At 36.5% G+C, this 24,340-nt stretch overlaps 1 protein-coding gene across 1 annotated transcript in view; it reads right to left on the bottom strand.

Annotated features, from left to right (window-relative positions):
- The window catches only part of EGFL6 (EGF like domain multiple 6), a 354,943-nt gene that overhangs the window by 117,997 nt on the left and 212,606 nt on the right, over positions 1 to 24,340 (bottom strand). The window contains exon 8 of the mRNA XM_053707585.1: positions 1,537 to 1,881. Within this exon, the coding sequence (XP_053563560.1) occupies positions 1,537 to 1,881 (345 nt within the window). The remainder of the gene's footprint in view (positions 1 to 1,536; positions 1,882 to 24,340) is intronic.

A 24,340-nucleotide genomic window follows, 5' to 3' on the forward strand; every position in this document is an offset into this window, starting at 1 on the left:
TAAGGGGATCTGTTGGAAAAGTCACTTCAGGACACTAACATCTACATATGGCTTGTTTTTATGTTTAATATTTGTTTGTAAGTCACACTTGTACTGTTGTGATTGTCACTAACAGTCTAGGCAACCTTTAAATTGGGTTTAATCATGAATTTCATAGTTAATTATTGTTGTGGTCTGTTGACTAATTGTGACAGTGGCATTTTTGTTCTTATATGTTTTTAATTTGGATTAATAAATGCTACCTTTTAATTTTCCCTTGGGATTTTTCCAGGATTCTATTTTGTTTTCATATTCTCTTTGGCCAAGTGGGAGTCATCAGGTGGCTCCCCAAGATTGATGTTGTAATTGAAAGCGACACAAGAGATTCAGTGTAGCAACGAGTGGCACACTACCACTCTACGCAGAGGCTCAATACAGATCTCCATATAATTTTCTCTCAAGCCACAAGAGTGAGTAGTGTAATTATATGAGACGGAGCAGCTACCTGCACACAGATACACATTCCGGAGAGTGGTGACTGTATTCTATGGCTGCAACAACTAATCAGTAAGTTTGATCTTAAAAATAGTCAACAAATCTCATTATCAATTAGGTGGTCAGTGATTAGTTGGTCAGTTGCATAGCACCAGCTGCTTTAATCTGATGATCTACTGCAACTAAGATTGTGCAAAAATATTTGAATTTATTTATTTTTGTATTCTTTTTCTATACGATTAATCGGACAATAATCATCTGATTCATCGGATAGAAAAAAATTATAAAAATGTTTGCACAATACCATGTGCAGGAGTTCATCGGATTGAAGCAGCTGGTGCTGTGCAATTAACCAACTAATCGCTTACCACCTAATTGATAATGAGATTCTTTGACAACTATTTTTAAGATCAATCCTACCGATTAGTTGTTGCAGCCCTATTGTATTCATTGTCTCTTTGTGTTAAATGTGCGTGATATCGCAAAGTTGTATACCCAAAGTTAGCACTCACTCTACTTTACAAGCAATATGTTTATTGCCATAAATAATTTATGACTTAAGTTGTTTTTATATAGCAACACAACAGAGTGGATTTGAACACTTACATACGCAGTTTGAAACATATTTTTTCTGTGGCGTATACATTTTTTACTACATTTGCAATTTCTCATGACTTTGCTTGACTCGCTGCATTATTTCACACAACTGATGTATATTTACACACTGCTAAACAATATGCCCAAGAACCCATGGATGAAATAAATTGTTCACCTCGTCTCTGCAATATATATTTTTTCATAATTTTTGTGGTGAATTAATTTTGATGGAATCTTTATTAATATAATTTTAGTAAAAAATTTATTTTTGCTAAACAATATTTAGTAGTATAAGCCTCTGCATTTATATAAGTTTTCATTAATTTATTGTTTACTGATACAATTTAAATGGATTTCAGACCACTGTGTCACGAATGGCCCGACAAATAATGAAATCAACAAGTTAAAAAAAATATTTATAATGAAAAGTTATGCTGCAAAAAGATACTAAAGAAAGAAACTTACCGAACACATCACCTCTGAGCATTTTCTCTTGATTAATAAGGTTTTCAAAAATGTCTTCTTCTTCATCATCATCATCATCATCATCATCTTGATCCTCATCATCTTCTTCTACAAAATCCTCATTCTCATCTTCTTCATTGTAGTTGCCACCAATATAAATTCCATCCTCATAGTCAAATGGTTGCAGTCGAGTTTTTGGTGATGGTGTGAGAACTGTTTCAGGTATGATATTCTTAAGTTGTTCATTTCTCTTTAAGCTGTTTTTATGGGCAAGCAGCTTCTTGATAGTGTCCTTTGCTCTTCCAACAATTTTAGGACTTTCTTTTACTATTTTTTCAGTAATAGCTGAAAAAAAAGAAAAATAAAACAGTTTTGTTTTTAGTTAGTAGCAGTATATTGATAACATATTTTTAAAGATAACTTTTAATGTTTAATGTTTCACACAAAGAGTAATAAGCTACCTTATCTTGAAATGTAATTGAAAAAAAAGGTTAAATATATTTCTACTACATTTTGTAGGCATCTACGATTTTCTATTTTTGTGATGATGAGCCAAAAATATTGCATGCAGTCATAAATATGAAGGAAAGAAAGGAAGGAAGGCAGAAAGAAAGTAAGATAAGAATAAATGAAGGAAGGAAAGAAAGAAAAAAGAATGGAATTATATAATAGAAAAATGTATGCTTGCTCCTAAATTCACCCTGTTGGGAGTAGTATTTACACAACATTTTATTTAAATAGCAGTTACAGTTACCTTCATCATAAAATTATTTTTTATCAATATTATTTGTATCAAGATTTAAAAAAAACAACAACTTTTCTCTAATTGTAATATAATATATGCATTTCATCCATAAGACAGAAGCATTTATGAAAAAAAAGATGGTTTTAGTCCCCCTTGTATTAACTACACTGGTCTCACCCATATAACCATCACAGACTGTTATCCCTTGCCTTTCATCACTGATTTCTTTTCATTGGCTTCAAATTAGTTCTCAGAGGAGATGATTGTTAAGACTGTTTTCAATACCCAGGATAAATATAAATATTATGTGAAGTAATTTGGTTGATGTAGCACTCTAGCAGGATTCCAACAGTCCACAAACAATGGGTTAGATTACAAGTGGAGTGCTAATGTATCTCACGCCCATAAATGTACAAAGTTGCCCATTTACGGGCGCTCAATAAATAATCAAGCATTGCAAGTGGCTGGCTATTGCTACCTTGAGCTCGCGGTAGCAATTAGCGCTCATAAATTTAACCACAGATCAGATCTCTGGTTAATTTTATAAATGTCCCCAAATTGGCCGCAAAATTAAGTGTAGTTTTGTTTATGAAAAAAAAAGTAGCATCTTTAATTTTATTAAAAAAAAACCCTGCACGAAGCAGTTTTATGAGGTTAAACTTGGCGGGTGTTAGAAAAAGAAACCGGCACATTGCGGTCTATGGGGACTGTAAATATATGTATTTGCTTATATACATATATATTTATGTGTTAATATGTGTATATATACATAAAAACACAAATATATATGTATATATTCATATACATATATATTTAAATTTGCTGCCCATCGCTTACCCCCTTCCCTGTGCTAGGTTCTCAGCTGTGTCTCACAGAATAAGAACGAGGCTCCCATTAGTGTCTATGGAAGCATGCTCTCGTGAGCGCAATGCTTTCCTGCAATGCAAGCGCAATTGCGCTTAACCTGTAATACCAGAGCACATTTGCATGCGCTGGTATTAATAAGTGGAGTGCAAGTATCACTTTTGCAAAAGCGATATTTTGCACTCCACTTGTAATCTAGCACAATATGTTTTAAGACATTTTTGGATTGTTTTTTATTCCTGCCTGGATGACTTACTAAGTTACTCCTCCTCCCTAGAGAAACATAGATCTCATGTTTGACAAGCTTTGCTGTTTCTGCAGTAAATCATGTATATGCTAAACTAGAGAAGACTTTGAGCTAACTAAAATTCAGCATCCTGGGCTGGGATATATAATCAATCCAACTGGCTTTGAATCAGATTTTACTCAGTTTTCTGCCAAGTAATTTGCATTATGACATTGGTAAAGTGAGTTAAAAGGGACAGTCTAGTCCAAAAAAAACTTTCATGATTCAGATAGGGCATGTCATTTTAAACAATTATCCAATTTATCTTTGTTCTCTTGGTATTCTTAGTTGAAAGCTTAACTTAGGAGGTTCATATGCTAATTTCTTAGACCTTGAAGGCCGTCTCTTAAGAATGCATTTTAACAGGTTTTTCACCACTAGATGGTGTTAGTTCATTTTTTTCATATAGATAACACTGTGCTTGTGCACGTGAAGTTACCTGGGAGCCATCACTGATTGGCTAAACTGCAAGTCTGTCAAAAGAACAAATAAAGGGGCAGTCTGCAGAGGCTTAGATACAATATAATCACAGAGGTAAAAAATATATAAATATAACTGTGTTGGTTATGCAAAACTAGGGAATGGGTAAACAAGGGATTATCTATCTTTTAAAACAATAACAATTCTGGTGTAGACTGTCCCTTTAATCTATACTATAATTGCGTTTGTAATGTCCGTCGCCAGTTGCGCATGCATTCTTAATGGAATGTTGGCAGCGCGAGGACAAAATAATTCACCTGGATGCAACGAAGCTGCATCCAGGTGAATTCAGAAAATTAATTCAGAAAATGGCAGGGTGGAGAAAGAATCCACCATTGCCATTTTTGCAACCCACTGGGATGCAGCGAAGGCAAACGGAGCATTACAAAAGCAACACCGGCCGCACGAAATATAACAAAAAAAATCCTACACAAAGTATTATCTCCTAAACTGCAAAACCCCCACATCGCAGTAAACCTATTTACCCTATTAACCCCTAAACTGCAAACCCCCCACATTGCAATAAACCTATTTACCCTATTAACCCCTAAGCCCCAAAACCCCCACATCGCAATAAACCTATTTACCCTATTAACCCCTAAACCGCAAAACCTCTATATCGCAATAAACCGATTTAACTTATTAATCCCTAAACCTCAAAATCCCTACATCGCAATAAACTTTTTTACCCTATTAACCCCTAAACCGCAAAACCCCTACATCGCAATAAACCTATTTAAATTATTAACCCCTAAACCGCAAAACCCCTACATTGCAATAAACCTATTTAAACTATTAACCCCTAAACCACAAAAACCCCTACATCGCAATAAACCTATTTACCCTATTAACCCCTAAACCCCTACATCACAATAAACTTGTTTACCCTATAACCCCTAAACTGCAAAACCCCACATCGCAATAAACCTAATTACCCTATTAACCCCTAAACCGCAAAACCCCCACATCGCAATAAACCTATTTACCCTATTAGACCCTAAACCCCTACATCGCAGTAAACCTATTTAAATTATTAACCCCTAAACGCCAAAACCCCTACATCACAATAAACCTATTTACCCTATTAACCCCTAAACCGCAAAACCCCTACATCGCAATAAACCTATTTAATTCTTTAAAAAACTAAGTACAGTACACTAACCTAACACCCCCTAACCTAACAACCCCTAACCTAACACCCCCTAACCTAACACCCTATTAAATAAACCAAAATGAGCTAAACTAATACATTCTAAAGTTACAAAAAAATAAATAAATAAATAAGTTTACAAAAAATAAAAAGCTAACATTACAGAAAATAAAAAAATCAAATTACAAAATTTAACAAAATTAAACCTAATCCCTATTTTTGCAGGGCATTGCCCCAAGATAATCAGCTCTTTTTCAAGAAAATACACAAAGCCCCCCCCCTAACAGTAAAAACCCCCCACCCACCAAACCTCCCCAAATAAAATAACCTAACACTAAAAAGCCTAAACTACCCATTGCCCTGAAAAGGGCATTTGTTTAGGCATGGCCCTTAAAAGGGCATTTAGCTCTTTTTCTGCCCATCCCTAATCTAAATAAAACAAATCCCCACAAAAAAACGTTAAATCCTAAGTCTAACCCTCAGGTTGGTGCTCCCGGTTCCTAAAGTCCGGCGGAGAAGGTCCTGTTCCAGGCGGTGAAGTCTTCTTCCAAGAGCAACCTCTTCTTCTTCCAGGAACATCCTGCGCAGAGTGGAGCTGAAGACCGTGGAGCTGAAGACCGGCGACTCTGGAACTGAAGGCTGGCGACCGTGGAGCCATGGAGCGTGGAGGATCCTCTTCATACGATCTCCGCCGTACACTGAATAGTGAATTCAAGGTACACGATTAAAGATGGCATCCCTTGAATTCCTATTGGCTGATTTGATTTTTCCAATTCAAATCAGCCAATAGGATGAAAGCTATTCAAATCCTATTGGCTGTTTAAATTAGCCAATAGGATGAGAGCAAGTGAAATTTTATTGGCTATTCAAATCAGCCAATATAATTTCACTTGCTCTCATGCTATTGGCTAATTTAAATAGCCAATAGGATTTGAGTAGCTTTAATCCTATTGGCTGATTTGAATTGGAAGAATCAAATCAGCCAATAGGAATTCAAGGGACGCCATATTTAATCGCGTACCTTGAATTCACTATTCAGTGTACGGCAGAGATCGTACGAAGAGGATCCTCCACGCTCCATGGCTCCGCAGTCACCGATCTTCAGTTCCAGAGTTGTCGGTCTTCAGCTCCACGGTCTTTAGCTACGCTCCGTGCAGGATGTTCTTGGAATAAGACTTCACCGCCTGGAACAGGACCTTCTCCGCCGAACTTTAGGAACCGTGAGTACCAACCTGGGGGTTAGACAGGATTTTTAAAGTTTTTTTTGGGGGGATTTGTTTTATTTAGATTAGGGATGGGCAGAAAAAGAGCTAAATGCCCAAACAAATGCCCTTTTTAGGGCAATGGGTAGTTTAGGTTTTTTAGTGTTAGGTTATTTTATTTGGGGGGGTTTGGTAGGTGTGTGGGGGGGTTACTGTTAGTGGGGGGCTTTGTGTATTTTCTTGAAAAAGAGCTGATTATCTTGGGGCAATGCCCTGCAAAAAGCCCTTTTAAGGGCTACTGGTAGTTTATTCTTAGAGTAGGGGGTGTTTTTATTTTAGGGGGGTCTTTTTGATTTTCATAGGGATTAGGTTTAATTTTGTTAAATTTGGTTGTAACTTTAGAATGTATTAGTTTAGGTAATTTGGGTTTATTTAATGGGGTTTTAGGTTAGGGGTTGTTAGGTTAGAGGGTGTTAGGTTAGGGATTGTTAGGTTAGGGCGTGTTAGGTTAGTGTACTGTACTTAGTTATTTAAATAGTTATTTGCGTTGTGGGTTTTAGCGGTTTAAAGGGTTAATAAGTTAAATAGGTTTATTGCGATCAATACTGAACTTCCTTTTGTGTTAAGAAGAAGAAGACAATTCCAAGTTAAATTAGCATTCGCTATGGCCATTAACAAAGCTCAGGAATAAACTTTAGAAAGAGTTGGCATCTATTTGCCAGAGCCAGTTTTTAGCCATGGACAGTTATATGTAGCTTTTTCAAGGGTAAAAAGCTCTGGAGATGTAAAAGTTAAGGTCATAGACAGACAACAACAAGGAAAATTAATAACTGGAAGTGATGCCTGTTTTACTAAAAATGTATATAAAGAAATATACTTAAAGTAGATATAATTTAAAGAGAAGCACTTTTGTATTTATTTAAGACAGTAGTTTATCCAATTAGAGTGTGTCTATATCTGTAGTTTATTATATTGAAAATATTTTTGATATATTTAAAGGGACACAGAACCCAATTTTTTTCTATCGTGATTCAGATAGAGCATGCAATTTTAAGCAACTTTCTAATTTACTCCTATTATCAAATTCTTTTCATTCTCTTGGTATCTTTATTTGAAATGCAAGAAAGTAAGTTTAGATGCTGGCCCATTTTTGGTGAACACACTGTGTTGTTCTTGCTGATTAAAAAATAGCTTAAATGCCTTCTTATTCATATAAAGAAAGCAAGAAAACGAAGAAAAATTGATAATAGGAGTAAATTAGAAAGTTGTTTAAAATTGCATGCTCTATCTGAATCATGAAAGAAAAAATGTGGGTTCAGTGTCCCTTTAAGATAGTTGTCCATTAAAAATATAGTATTGCTACACCTGTAGCTTAAATTTTTATATAAAAGAAAAGTTACAAAATACGTTGTTTCTACATCTGTAGTTTAAAAAATAATTAGACTGCCCTCTGGGCAGGCTTATCAACTAGTATATAATAAATTGATTTTGTTTTAATTTATAATGACCATCGAGTAATAGGTTTTAGACAAAGTTATATATAACTGGAGTACTATTGTTAGTGCAAGCAATGAAAATTATATACAATCGGCTAGATTATGAGTTTTGCGTTATGAGTAAAAAAACAGCGTTAAGGTTCATAACGCTGCTTTTTCACTACTGCTGCTATTACGAGTCTTGTAGGTACAGCTGTCCCTCACACTTTTTTGGCTGTACCGCAAATTACCTTACGCAATTTTAGTAAAGTCTTTTTTTCAATGGGACTTCCATCGCCACCACTAGAATAAACATATTAACCACTAAACCGCTGCACTCCCGCATTGCAAACACTAGTTAAATATTATTAACCCCTAATCTGCCGACCCTAACATCGCCGCAACCTAAATTACAGTTATTAACCCCTAATCTGCCGACCCCACTATAATAAATTTATTAACCCCTAAACCTAAGTCTAACCCTAACACCCCCTAACTTAAATATAATTAAAATAAATCTAAATAAAACCTTCTATTAATAACTAAATAATTCCTATCTAAAACTAAATACTTACCTATAAAATAAACCCTAAGCTAGCTACAATATAACTAATAGTTGTATCTTAGGTTTTATTTTTATTTTACAGGCATGTTTGTATTTATTTTTACTAGGTAGAATAGTTACTAAATAGTTATTAACTATTTAATAACTACCTAGTTAAAATAAATACAAATTTATCTGACAAATAAAACCTAACCTGTCTTACACTAACACCTAACCTTACACTAAAATTAAATCAATTACCTAAATTAAATACAAATACCTAAATTACAAAAAACAAACAAACACTAAATTACACAAAATAAAAAAACAAATGACAAGATATTTAAACTAATTACACCTAATTTAATAGCCCTATCAAAATAAAAAAGCCCCCCAAGATAAAAAAAAAACCTAGCCTAAACTAAACTACCAATAGCCCTTAAAAGGGCCTTTTGTGGGCATTGTCCCAAAGAAATCAGCTCTTTTACCTGTAAAAAAAATACAAACAACCCCCCAACAGTAAAACCCACCACCCACACAACCAACCCCCCAAATAAAACCCTAAATAAAAAAGGGCATTTAGCTCTATTGCTGCCCAAACCCTAATCTAAAAATAAAACCCGCCCCGCAAAAGGCCCTTTTAAGGGTTATTAGTAGTCTAGTTTAGGCTAGGGGTTTTTTTTATTTTGGGGGGGCTTTTTTATTTTGGTGGGGCTTTTTTTTATTTTGATAGGACTATTAGATTAGGTGTAATTAGTTTAAATATCTTGTAATTTGTTTTTTATTTTGTGTAATTTAGTGTTTTTTCTTTGTAATTTAGGTATTTGTATTTAATTTAGGTAATTGTATTTAATTTAGGTAATTAATTTAATTGTAGTGTAATGTTAGGTGTTAGTGTAAGACAGGTTAGGTTTTATTTTACAGGTAAATTTGTATTTATTTTAACTAAGTAGTTAGTAAATAGTTAATAACTATTTAGTAACTATTCTACCTAGTTAAAATAAATACAAACTTGCCTGTAAAATAAAAATAAACCCCAAGCTAGCTACAATGTAACTATTAGTTATATTGTAGCTTAGGGTTTATTTTACAGGTAAGTATTTAGTTTTAAATAGGAATTATCTAGGTATTAATAGTAGTTTTTATTTAGATTTATTTTAATTATATTTAAGTTAGGGGGTGTTAGGGTTAAGTTAGGGGGTGTTAGGGTTAGACTTTAACTTAATAACTTTAGTATAGTGGTGGCGGGGTTAATAATATTTAACTAGTGTTTGTGAGGCGGGAGTTCGGCCGTTTAGGGGTTAATATGTTTATTATAGTGGCGGCGACATTGGGGGCGGAAGATTAGGGGTTAATAAGTGTAGGTAGGTTGCGGCGACATTGGGGGCAGGAGATTAGGGGTTAATAAATATAATGTAGGTGTCGGCGATGTTGGGGGCAGCAGATTAGAAGTATAATGTAGGTGGCGATGATGTCGGGGTGGCAGATTAGGGGTTAATAAGTATAATGCAGGTGTCGGTTTATGTTAGGGTGTTATGTAAACATAAATTTTGTTTCAATGGGGTTGTGTTACGGAGCTTTACTCTGCTTTATTGCAGGTGTTAGGCTTTTCTTCAGCCGGCTCTCCCCATTGATGTCTATGGGGATATTGTGCACAAGCACGTACAATCTGCTCAACGCTGACTTAAGCAGCGTTGGTATTGGAGTGCGGTATGGACCTCAATTTTGCTCTACACTTACTTCTTGCCTTTTAACGCCGGGTTTATGAAAACCTGTAATACCAGCGCTGTAGGAAAGTGAGCGGTGACAATAACGTGCAAGTTAGCATCACACCCCTCATAAGGCAAAACTCGTAATCTAGCAGAATAATTTTACTTGCATGATTATAAATACCACTCCCCTATAATTTTAGAGACAAGCGCCAAGCAGTAATTAGCGCTCTTTTTCACACTCTTTAAAGATGCTTTTGCCATTGTGAAAAACTCACTGATGTCCTTAATATATAATGATCTAGATTTATTAAGGCTATATTCATATCGGTTTTATAATCCTTCCTATTGGTTGGTTTGGAAATTGAAATATTTAAATTTATAGATGTGCAAGAATACATAAATCATTATCATAACATCTGGAAAAACAATACAGTATTCTCATTTTTCAAAAGCAAGATAGATAGAAAGTCTGTTTGAGAACTTAAAGGGACACTGAACCCAAATTTTTTCTTTCGTGATTCGGATAGAGCATGCCATTTTAAGCAACTTTCTAATTTACTCCTATTATCAATTTTTTCTTCGTTCTCTTGCTATCTTTATTTGAAAAAAAGGCATCTAAGCTTTTTTTCTTGGTTCAGAACTCTGGACAGCATTTTTTTATTGGTGGAGGAATTTATCCACCAATCAGCAAGGACAACCCAGGTTGTTCACCAAAAATGGGCCGGCATCTAAACTTACATTCTTGCATTTCAAATAAAGATACCAAGAGAAAAAAATAAAATTTAATAATAGGAGTAAATTAGAAAGTTGCTTAAAATTTCATGCTCAATCTGAATCACGAAAGAAAAAAATTGTGTTCAGTGTCCCTTTAAGCTATATGTAGAATAAACTAAATACTTATAAATGCTTTTAAAACATAAATATCCTTATTTTATACCATAAGAAATATACTTTTGAACAAACTGCTTTTCATCGGATATTGAATTTTTTTTATTCAGTCTCATTAAAAACATAAGCGTATGCTGAAAGTGATTTAAAATGCTATTATACTAGTGACCTAGATAGTAACCTCTGTCTCTGTAGAGCTTGGCGATTGGGCCAAAACATGTTAAAAGCTTTCTTGTACTTCCGAGTATTTTAACATGTACAAAGAGTAATTACAGATTTTAAAAGAAATATTGGAACCAATCAACTATATATCTGCCAGCTGTAACCATATGTTACCCATAAAATACTATTTATTAGTTTTGTTCACTATAGTTCTATAATTATATCTAAGGTGTATATTTATCTATAGTGTGATAGTCTGCAACTAGATAAAGAGATTTGAAAGTGCCAGGATGGACCTTTTTATTCCTTTTTAAAGTGAAATTTTTTAAAAAAATGTTTTGGTTAGGACACATTCCCTGTAGATTATTTAAATCCAGATTATCCAGTGTGTAAATTCAACACATTTTTGTTTTTTTCAACAATTTCGATTTTATGTATAGTTAGATGCCTTGAAAAACTAGACCTAAGAGACTGAGTGACTTTTTGCCTTTTATTTGATATGAGTTTGTCTATTTATAAAAATGAGATTAGATGAATAATCTCTAAATATTTTCTTTTTACAGTAATCAAAATTTGCTTCTTTAAAATTGGGGATGTAGAAATTTGAACATTACCAGTCTATGTTTGATGTTAAATTTTTTTTAAGTATTAACATATCTCTAGGGAACAAATTATTTCTATTGAAAGCTTTCTGCCTATATTTAGCTGTGATGGATGTAACTAATGACTAAGGGGCCGATTTATCATTTGTCGGACAAGCCCAACATCGCTGAATGCCGACAGCATACGCTGTGCATTTAACATTGCACAAGCAGTTCTGGTGAACTGCTTGTGCAATGCCGCCCCTGCAGATTCCGCTAGCAGGGTGTGTCAATCAACCTGATTGTATACGATCGGGTGGATTGATGTTCGTCGCCTCAGAGAAGGCGTATGAGTTAAAGAGCAGCGGTCTTAAGACTGCTGCTTCTTAACTCCTGTTTCTGGTGAGCCTGAAGGCTCGCGCAGAAGCAGGTACATTAAGGGCCATTGGGCCCTTAATAAATCGGCCCCTAATTCTTTATTTTCAGTCAATAATACATGGGAAACTGCCACAGAAGTTATTTAGGAGAAGGGCAGCTTAGACAAAGCTATTGGTTTGTAATGCAAATGTTGTGGTTTTGGATATCGATGAAGCCACAAAACGTCAGGAGGCATTGGAATATATATAATGTTCCATTAAAGCTTTGGGGGCCTATCTATCATGCTCCGAAAGGAGCTTGACGGCCCGTGTTTCTTGTGAGCTGCTGGTGCAGAAATATAGCTGCTTGCATGTGTTTATAAGAATACTTTATCTCCAGCACAATTCAGCTGATGGGTACTGATTCTGTTACAGGGTGCAATACTACCTAAGCTCCAAGATGGCAACGTCAAGAATAAAGATGAGAAGCTTAACCAACTAGAACCAGTAAGGGTTTGAAATAAGAAAATGTCTCAGTCCCTTGACTGTCAGTAACACAGATAAATGCAGTCCAAGTGGTACAGCACAATGGTTGATGGGTGGTGCAAGCTGTGGGGGTACCACACAAAACCCCAACAATGTAACACAGTCCAAAGGAGACAGCAGCACTCACCAATTATGCAAAAACTTCCATCTTTATTGGGATATTCAAAGAGAAAAAGACAACGTTTTGGACCTCTAGTCCTTAGTTATGTCAATACATAAATGCAGGTAACATACCTTAATATAGGGATGGGGGTTAAAAAAACCACACCTACCAATTAACTTTTTAACTGTGAAATCACAAATGTAGTTTCAGTGTAACCTGACTAAAAGAGGATGTGCCATCTAGTGACAAGCATACAAAAATGCATATACATAAAATCAATTATACATTGTTGCAAAATAGCAACAGTACAGAATATCTAATACAGAAAGTCATTGTTACAAATCCTATACAATTCAAAGAAAAACAGAAAGGTCACATTCTTTATTCATTCCAATGGGAAACAAAGTTTCCAGTTTATTAATCCAAAATACCTCCTTCTGTTTTAAAAAACAGTTCTCTATCTCCTCCCCTTCTTGGTATACTAATGTGATCTATAATTTGGAACCTAAGTTGGCATATGCTGTGACCTGCCTGAATGAAATGTTCTGCTACTGGATATGTTCACATATTCTCTCCCGGACCATCCTAGTGGTCTCTCCGATATAGCTCCGCCCACATGGGCATTTGATCATATATATGGCAAAGGTAATGTTACATGTGAAGAAACCCCTAATGTTGTATTTCTTGCCAGTGCGTGGATGGTAAAAATATTTGCCTTTTACCATACTGTTACAACTCGCACAGCCTAAACATGGATAGCACCCCATATTTTTTCTGAAATATAACTCTGTGCCTTAGTTTTTAAAGGGCCTATATAAGCCTTAATCAGTCTATCCCTGAGGTTCTTACTTCTCTTATAGGCCGGCATAAAACCTGACTGAAATTCAGTCACAAGGGGATTACATGTACTCAAAATGTGCCAGTGTTTCCTGAGAATAGAATTAATATTGTTACTTAATGCATTAAATTTTGTAACAAAAAAAAACACGGGCCTGCTTGGACTTCATCTTAACTTTAGATTTCGATGTCTCAAGCAAACAATTTCTACTTCTTCAATTTCTTTGTCAACTAGCCCTATAGGGTAACCCCTCACTTTAAACTTATCACCCATCTGGTTCAGTCTCTGTCTAACCAGCGTATCATCTGATACAATTCTCCTTACTGTAAGGAGTTGACTACGAGGCAATGACCTCTTAAGTGATTCTGGGTGAAAGCTATCAAAATGAAGCAGGCTATTTTTATCTGTGGATTTTGTATAAAGATCTGTTCCAAAATTATTGTCTGATTTATAAAGTTTGGTATCCAAAAACTCAATATTTTCCTCACTATATTTCAATGAAAACTTGATATGTGTGGTTGCACTATTTAACTGATTAACAAAATCCCATAGGGATCCAATGTCGCCCAACCATACACCAAATATATTGTCTATGTAGCGCCACCAGGTGGCGCCACATAGAATAAAGAGATCATTCTCAAAAACGAATTTCTCTTCGAAGATGTTCATAAATATATTTGCGTATGTTGGGGCGACATTGGACCCCATGGCCGTACCCTGTTTTTTAATGTAAAATTCATCTTGGAATAAGAAGTAATTACATCTAAGTACAATTTCAAGAAGTTCTAAAACAAAATCAATCTGACAACTATTAAATGTACTGAATTGTTGCAAAACCTTTTTTCACTGTTCCCATACCAGATGCATGCGTTATGGAGGTGTATAGGCTAGATACATCTAATGTGTATAAAATGCTTTTGTCAGTGGCAATACTTAAGTTACTTAGTTTAACCAAAAAGTTACTGGTGTCCTTTATATAAGAGCTAGATAATTCTACAAAAGGTCTTAAAATATGATCTAAATAGATTGAAATATTGGAGCATACAGAATTCATGCTAGAGACAATAGGGCGTCCCGGGGTGGGGCTGCAAATTTTTGTGAACCTTAGGTAAGGTATATAGTACAGGTGTTTGTGCATGTTCACAAGAGAGAAAAATAATTTCCTTTTTACCAATAATGCCATTCTTAAAGGCATATAATACCTTGTTCTAAATCTCCTTTTCAATGTTAAAAATAGGATTATATGGCAAGCGTTGGTAAACCTCACCATCTGATAATTGGAACTTGATTTCTTTCACATAGTAATCTTTGTCAAGAAGAACTGTTGCTCCGCCCTTGTCTGCAGATTTTAAAATGACATTTTTATTTGTCTATAAAGTTTTTAATGCTTTTATGGACTCATTATCTAAAAGACACCCATTATGGCCATACGAGTCTACATATTTGTTTGTCTTTTTCTTTTTTTGTACTTTATTCTATAGATGTTTGACATCATCCAATACCAATTTAGAAAAAATATCAATACTATGGTCATAATTTGATGGCATATATTTACTCTTAACTTTAAGACCCAGATTTTTAAGATGTAACTTACTCGAATTAGCTGCATAATCAACAGGTTTATCAATATAGCAATCATTGGAAAACATAGACTTCAACTTAAGCGATCTAAAAAACTTAAACAGATCTTTCTCTATTTCAAAGAAATCACATTTGGAAAAAGGGCAAAAGGAAAGTCCACGTTGTAACGGTGATGATTCAGTCTCTGTAATCTGTACCTGTGATAAATTTAAAACTAGTGATTCACCCTTGCTCCCCGTCTGTTCCGGTTGCTCCTGCGTGGTGCCGTGCCTGTGTCTCCGGCCCCCACGTCTGACAGATAATACAGTAATTAACACCTTGGATTCTGGTGTCAAACATAGAACTGTAATTAACCTTTTGGTACCCAATCACATATTTAATAGTGATTAACTATTTGAAAGCGAGTAACATACTTACTGTCATACTTTTTAGGCGATATATTGATGATTTGATAATTTGTAAGGAGAGCAGGAAAACTGCAAAAGCTTTGTTGATCGTCTGAACGATAATGACCTGGGAATAAGATTTACTCCTGAAATTTCATCTAGAAAGATCGATTATCTGGATTTGAGATTGACAGGTTTAGACACAGGTTCAATTAAATCTGAGATAATCAGGAAACCTATATCTGCACGCAAAAAGTTGCCACCCTAAAAGGGTCTTTGGTGCACTGGCGATTGGGCAGTTTATAAGAGTTAGAAGGAACTGCTCCAATAGAAAAGGATTATAAAATACACTCAGAATGTTTGACTAACCATTTAGCCTCCAGAGGATATGACACCAGAATGGTACAGAATATGAGAGAACAGGTGAAGAGAGTAGAAAGAAATGAGCTTCTAAGAGAGAAAAGAGCTCTAAAAAACAATTTGAAGGGGTCACATTTATGACTAACTATAGTCAACAATATGATTCTATCTGCAGAATCATTAGGAGGCATTACTGGATGATGACCTTGTAAACACCATCTCTAAGGGGTGTAGATTCTTATGCAGAAAAGCAATATAGGAAATGCAGTTTCCCCTACAGAACTCCTGGATAGGACGACTCCTAGAGGTTCATGGTTGACTCACAAAGGGGTATATCAGTGAATTTAAGAATTAAGCGACCGGTAGGACCTTTGAACATAAAGAGGTCTTGAATTTTAGATCCATCAATGTAATCTATCTGCTGACATGTACCCAATGCCAGGTACAATATTTTGGCTTGACTACACATGAAGTAAGAGCGAGGATACATGAACACGTAGCGAACATAAAGGCAGGCAAACTCACGACACCTCTGGTTCAACATTTTAAAATTAAACACCTAAGCTCCCCGGACACAATGAGATGGACCTTGACAGAAAAAGTTAGACAAAAACATAGAGGGGGTGACTTGCTAAAAGGGAGGTCTTCTGGATCTTCAAGCTGGGCACTAGCCCCAAGTACTGAACTCAGAATTTGATTTGGTGAACTTTTGGCAATGACATAATACCAGGAAAAAGGAGCAGAGTATTTTTATACCAGCCAGCATTTTTTAATTTGAATCTGAATATGTATATATATATACACATGTAAACATTTTAACGTGTTCACATTTCATAAATGGATTGACTAAAAAGTAACTACTCTAATAAGTGCATATGAAAGTTGGAAAGTTATATTCTGATTTTCTAAATGTGGGACCTATTTTGTGGCTTTGTAAGAACTGCGTGGCATACACCCACATTATTTTTCACTGTGTTGTATCATACTAATCTCCACTAATTATATGCTGTGTCACAATTAGTGCAGCAACATTGGAGCCTAATTTTATCCCAGCCATATCTAAGTGATGTAATGAAAGGGGCAGAGCCTGAATGAGCTCCAAGATGGTGGGCTGAATCAGGAGCTATGTAGCACATAGGCATATCAAAAGGGCAACTTTGTCACACATACTGCCCAACAGATAGGATCTCACTGCTGCACACTCAGGATTCATATGAGAGTAGCTAGGACACATTCCTTAAACAAAAATTACTTAAAGGCTTAATATTACTTCATAGAACTATTTGGTCACTGCTAACTAACGCTGCTAGGACCTCTCAGCAAAGGAAACTAACACATCTTTATTACTATCAACCTTCGAGTCAGGTTTTTCACTCACAATTACTGGTATACCCAGATTACAGCTGCAAAGATGTCTACCAGGAGAGTGAATAAGCCAGATAAACCAAACAAACCGACATCAATGGGTGTTTTTTAGAAATCGTCTAAATCAAACAAATCGTTTGCAAAAACAGACATGGATCAAGAAGAAGATATGGAGTCTGACCAGGGATCACATTCATGAGACATGGGGGCCTAGTTATCAAGCCGTCAACCTCAAATACGCTGGAATTCCGCAGTGTATTTGTGGCGAGGCTGATACGCCTTAGTTATCAAAGGCTCGAGACCGGCAAAAGTAGAATTTTGTGACGTAAGCATCGATCCGCCGGACTCCATCCGACACAGATCGATTCTTACGTCACTCCAGATGTTCCGCACACAAGTGCGGCACATTCTCACTACTTTTGCTAGTTATCAAAAAACTAGCAGGTACGCTCGGCACTTTTACGGCCCAGCGTACCTGGTTTTCAATCCGCCACCCCTGGAGGCGGCGGATCCCATAGGAATCAATGGGAGTCTGACCATAGCGAAAGTACAAGTTCGCTGCTGACAGACATCCCATTGATTCCTATGGGAGCTGTCTACACCTAACACCCTAACATGTACCCCGAGTCTAAACACCGCTAATCTGACCCCCCCTACACCGCCGCAACTAAATAAAGTTATTACCCCCTAAACCGCCGCTCCCGGAGCCCACCGCAAGCTACTCTATACAAATTAACCCCTAAACCGCCGCTCCCGGAGCCCACCGCAACTATAATAAATGTATTAACCCCTAAACCGCCGCTCCCTGAACCCGCCGCAACCTATATTAAATGTATTAAACCCTATCCTGCCCCCCCTACACCGTCGCCACCTATAATAAATTTATTAACCCCTAATCTGCCCCCCCTACACCGTCGCCACCTATAATAAATTTATTAACCCCTATCCTGCCCCCCACTACGCCGCCGCCACTGTAATAAAATTATTAACCCCTAAACCTAAGTCTAACCCTAACGCCCCCCTAACTTAAATATTAATTAAATAAATCTAAATAAATTAACTCTTATTAACTAAATGAATCCTATTTAAAACTAAATACTTACCTTTAAAATAAACCCTAATATAGCTACAATATAAATAATAATTATATTCTAGCTATCTTAGGATTTATATTTATTTTATAGGTAACTTTCAATTTATTTTAACCATGTACAATAACTATTAAATAGTTATTAACTATTTAATAGCTTACCTAGCTAAAATAAAGAGAAATGTACCTGTGAAATAAATCCTAACCTAAGTTACAATTACACCTAACACTACACTATACTTTAATAAATTATTCCTATTTAAAAATAAATACTTACCTGTAAAATAAACCCTAAGATAGCTACAATATAATTAATAATTATATTATAGCTATCTTAGGATTTATATTTATTTTACAGGTAACTTTGTATTTATTTTAGCTAGTTAGAATAGTTATTAAATAGTTATTAACTATTTAATAACTACCTAGCTAAAAGAAATACAAAATTACCTGTAAAATAAATCCTAACCTAAGTTACAATTAAACCTAATACTACACTATCATTAAATTAACTAAATAAACTACCTACAAATAACTACAATTAAATACAATTACATAAACTAACTAAAGTACAAAAAATAAAAAAATAAGTAACAAACATGTTAAAAATATTACAACAATTTTAAGCTACTTACACCTAATCTAAGCCCCCTAATAAAATAACAAACCCCCCCAAAATAAAAAAAATGCCCTACCCTATTCTAAATTAAATAAATTTCAAAGCTCTTTTACCTTACCAGCCCTTAAAAGGGCCATTTGTGGGGGCATGCCCCAAAAAGTTCAGCTCTTTTGCCTGTAAAAGAAAAATACAACCCCCCCCCAACATTAAAACCCACCACCCACATACCCCTAATCTAACCCAAACCCCCCTTACAAAAACCTAACACTAATCCCCTGAAGATCATCCTACCTTGAGTCGTCTTCACTCAGCCGAGCCACCGATGGAACTGAAGAGGACATCCGGAGCGGAAGAAGTTAATCCTCCAAGCGGCGCTGAAGAAATCCTCCATCCGATGAAGTCATCATCCTGGCGGCGCTGAAGAAGTCTTCGATCCGGCCGATGTCATCTTCAAAGAGGCGCTGAAGAGGTCTTCTATCCGGGCGAAGTCATCTTCCTTCCGCCAACGCGGAACCACCTTCTTCACTGACGGACTACGACGAATGACAGCTCCTTTAAGGGACGTCATCCAAGATGGCGTCCCCTCAATTCCGATTGGCTGATAGGATTCTATCAGCCAATCGGAATTAAGGTAGGAAAAATCTGATTGGCTGATGGAATCAGCCAATCAGATTGAGCTCGCATTCTATTGGCTGTTCCGATCAGCCAATAGAATGCGAGCTCAATCTGATTGGCTGATTGGATCAGCCAATCGGATTGAACTTGAATCTGATTGGCTGATTCCATCAGCCAATCAGATTTTCCTACCTTAATTCCGATTGGCTGATAGAATCCTATCAGCCAATCGGAATTGAGGGGACGCCATCTTGGATGACGTCCCTTAAAGGAGCCGTCATTCGTCGTAGTCCGTCGGTGAAGAAGGTGGTTCCGCGTCGGCGGAAGGAAGATTCAAGACCCGGCTTGGAAGATGACTTCGCCCGGATAGAAGACCTCTTCAGCGCCTCTTTGAAGATGACATCGGCCGGATCGAAGACTTTTCTTCAGCGCCGCCTGGATGATGACTTCATCGGATGGAAGATTTCTTCAGCGCCGCTTGGAGGATTAACTTCTTCCGCTCCGGATGTCCTCTTCAGTTCCATCGCTGCTCGGCTGAGTGAAGACGACTCAAGGTAGGATGATCTTCAGGGGATTAGTGTTAGGTTTTTGTAAGGGGGGTTTGGGTTAGATTAGGGGTATGTGGGTGGTGGGTTTTAATGTTGGGGGGGTTGTATTTTTCTTTTACAGGCAAAAGAGCTGTTTTCTTTGGGGCATGCCCCCACAAATGGCCCTTTTAAGGGCTGGTAAGGTAAAAGAGCTTTGAAATTTATTTAATTTAGAATAGGGTAGGGCATTTTTTTATTTTGGGGGGGTTTGTTATTTTATTAGGGGGCTTAGATTAGGTGTAAGTAGCTTAAAATTGTTGTAATATTTTTAACATGTTTGTAACTTATTTTTTTATTTTTTGTAACTTAGCTTTTTTTATTTTTTGTACTTTAGTTAGTTTATGTAATTGCATTTAATTGTAGTTATTTGTAGGTAGTTTATTTAATTAATTTAATGATAGTGTAGTATTAGGTTTAATTGTAACTTAAGTTAGGATTTATTTTACAGGTAATTTTGTATTTCTTTTAGCTAGGTAGTTATTAAATAGTTAATAACTATTTAATAACTATTCTAACTAGCTAAAATAAATACAAAGTTACCTGTAAAATAAATATAAATCCTAAGATAGCTATAATATAATTATTAATTATATTGTAGCTATCTTAGGGCTTATTTTACAGGTAAGTATTTATTTTTAAATAGGAATAATTTATTAAAGTATAGTGTAGTGTTAGGTGTAATTGTAACTTAGGTTAGGATTTATTTCACAGGTACATTTCTCTTTATTTTAGCTAGGTAAGCTATTAAATAGTTAATAACTATTTAATAGTTATTGTACATGGTTAAAATAAATTGAAAGTTACCTGTAAAATAAATATAAATCCTAAGATAGCTAGAATATAATTATTATTTATATTGTAGCTATATTAGGGTTTATTTTAAAGGTAAGTATTTAGTTTTAAATAGGATTCATTTAGTTAATAAGAGTTAATTTATTTAGATTTATTTAATTAATATTTAAGTTAGGGGGGCGTTAAGGTTAGACTTAGGTTTAGGGGTTAATAATTTTATTACAGTGGCGGCGGCGTAGTGGGGGGCAGGATATGGGTTAATAAATTTATTATAGGTGGCGACGGTGTAGGGGGGGCAGATTAGGGGTTAATAAATTTATTATAGGTGGCGACGGTATAGGGGGGGCAGGATAGGGGTTAATAGGCTTAATATAGGTTGCGGCGGGTTCATGGAGCGGCGGTTTAGGGGTTAAACTATTTATTTAGTTGCGGAGAGGTGTGGGATCAGCAGGATTGGGGTTAATAATTTTATAATAGAGGGCGACGGTGTAGGGGGGGCAGGATAGGGGTTACTAGGTATACTGTAGGTGGCAGCGGTGTCCGGGAGCGGCGGTTTAGGGGTTAATACATTTATAAGAGTTGCGGCAGGGTCTAGGAGCGGCGGTTTAGGGGTTAATACATTTATAAGAGTTGCGGCGGGGTCTAGGAGCGGCGGTTTAGGGGTTGGTAACTTTATTTAGTTGCGGGGGGCTCCGGGGGCGCCGGTATAGGGGGTAGAACAGTGCAGTTTAGTGTGAGTGCTTAGTGACAGGCTAGCAATAAAGCTGGGAAAAAGCCGAAGGGCAGCGAGATCGGATGAGTGATAACTGTCACAGTCCGCTGCTCATCGCCCCGCAGCTTTTTGACAGCTTTATTTGATAACTTAGGCGTATTTTTTCAGGTCCGCGGCGGCGAAGGTAGGCGAGCTTAGGCGGGCGTATTGGGCCGGCGAAGCCAGAAAAGTAGACGGCTTGATAACTACCCCCCATGGACCAGACTCCGGCAACAAAAGATGACTTACAAGAACTGGTTTCAAAGAAAGATATAGATGCGAATTTTGAAAAGATATGGAGCAAAATTGATAACTTACATACTTCAGTCACTGCCAGTCTGAAGGATATTAAAAGTGATATTGCAGAAATGGGAAACAGAGTGGAAACTCTAGAAAACACTCAGGACATATTAACGGACAATATAACCATGATCTCAACTTCCTTGTCATCTCAACAACAACAAATACAGGACCTCCAAGAAAAAATTGAAGATATGGAGAATAGGGGGAGAAGATGCAACTTGCAACTCAAAGGAATTCCAGAGTCAGTCACAGTGAAAGAATTACCCACCTATCTCCAGCAACTATTTCACTCCATCACAGGGGACTCCCCGGAAGATAAAATTCAAAAAGAGTGCGCACATAGGGTGCTAAGACCGAGACCAAAAGATGATCTTACGCAGAGAGACATAATAATCAAATTCTTGAGATTCTCAGATAAAGAAAGAATAATGCAAGCAGCTAGACAAAAACCCACATTCAAATTCCAGGGCAATATAGTCCAATTTTACCAAGACTTGTGTGCCTATACTCTGCAATGCAGGAACTTGGTAAGGCCTTTCACCACTTTAATAAGGAAACATCAGATACCATACCGCTAGGGCTTCCCTTTCACGCTACACATCACAAAGTATAACAGGACCCTCACGATTAGAACAATCGAAGAGATTCAAGCAGCATGCAAAACTCTAGGCGTGGAGGTGCCAGAATTCCCAGCCAAAGAAGATGTGCCATCAACACCAGTAAGGCAAGATTTAAGAAGTTCGTCTCAGAAAGCTAGATGGTCTAGAGTCGATAGGGGGGGGGGGGGTGAGAAAGTCAAGACCTTAACAGTTACATAGGAGGATCCCAACAGAAGAATTGGTAACTTCAGAGATCTGGGGTACATTGGTGGTAATGTATGCATTTCCTTGTTTTAGAGGTTGAGATGATGCATGAACTTCCAGCCCAAATAGACTGTAGAACTGGGCAAGTGGGCAGCAGGTTATATAGTCATGAACGTTATGTTAATTTAAGATTTCTTATAATCTCTACTGGATGCTTGTAAAAGGGCTTAGTATAAGAGACAATTGTCCTTAATATCCAGATAAGAAAATGGATTTGAGTAATCAAATTCATACAATCTAAGATGCTAGTATGCAAGAGTTTAGGAGTTATTGTTCTATGTGTTCATGGTTCTTAGCGCACTGTTCATGTTCTAAGTTATATTTAATTATTATTCTTATTACTGTTCATTGTTATTTAATATGTCACCATTTCAAAAGTATACAATATTGTCACACAATACTGTGTATATTCACAGGGTCAATCAGAGCATTAGTTCCTAATGTTGAGGAAATGGGAGTAAAGAGGAAAGTGGGTAGGTGGGTGACAGGTATCGTAATATTTCTAAAAACATAAAAACTTTTAAGTGGCATTAGTTCTTTTGGGTCGTGGGGGTGTGTGGGATATATATATTTCAAAGTATGGAGCAATAAAATCATTCCATCGTTTTAATGTCTCTCCCTAATATTAACCTTATCTCACACAACGTGAGAGGGCTTAACTCAAATATAAAAAGGAGAACAGCCTTATCACAATACAAAAGATTACGAGCAAATATTATCTATATTCAGGAAACACATTTTACTACATCCCTTATACCCAAATACTGGTCCAAGGAGTTCTCACATCACTATCACTCAACAACAGACTTTAAAAAGAGGGGGGGTTTGATTTTAATACATTCTTCATTACAATTCATTCACAAAGAGACAATATAAGATAAGGAAGGCAGATACCTAATAGTCCAGGGTCAGATTCAAGGTATAGATCTATTACTTTGCAACATATATGCCCCTAATGACAACCAGACATCACTCTTTACCTCTGTTTCACACTTACTCACGGGCTGATCTAAAACATGGATTATACTGGCAGGGGATTTCAACATAGATTTGCAAGAACATACCAACAAACAACCCTTAATACAGAGCAAGAAGTATACCGGACAAAGATCTATGACTAAAAGGGTGCTTGAGATGTTGGCCCCGCACACACTCATAGACTCTTGAAAATCTTTATATGGGGTTACCTCAGACTCCACTTATTATTCTGCAGCACATAATAGTTACTCCAACCTAGACTACATTTTTACAAGTCAGGTTCTTCAGCCCATTATTAGTTTGGCTGACATTCATGTGTGCGTGTGGTCGGACCATTTGATTACCCAACTGCAGCTGGGTGAACTGCTGGATCCTAGCAGAGTGAAAGATTGGTCATACGACCCTTAATGCTTAAAGAACCCTACAACAAGGTCAAATTTATTAAAAGCCATAGGGGAATATAGACAGCTAAATTTAAACACTACCCACAATCCTACCCTGGTATGGACTGCGCACAAGGCGGTGGTCAGGGGACTTCTCATTAAGGAGAAGGCATGTTACAATAAAAGAACGAAAGCACAT

This window comes from Bombina bombina, chromosome 3 (genome assembly GCF_027579735.1).
Source record: "Bombina bombina isolate aBomBom1 chromosome 3, aBomBom1.pri, whole genome shotgun sequence".
Lineage (NCBI taxonomy): Eukaryota > Metazoa > Chordata > Amphibia > Anura > Bombinatoridae > Bombina > Bombina bombina.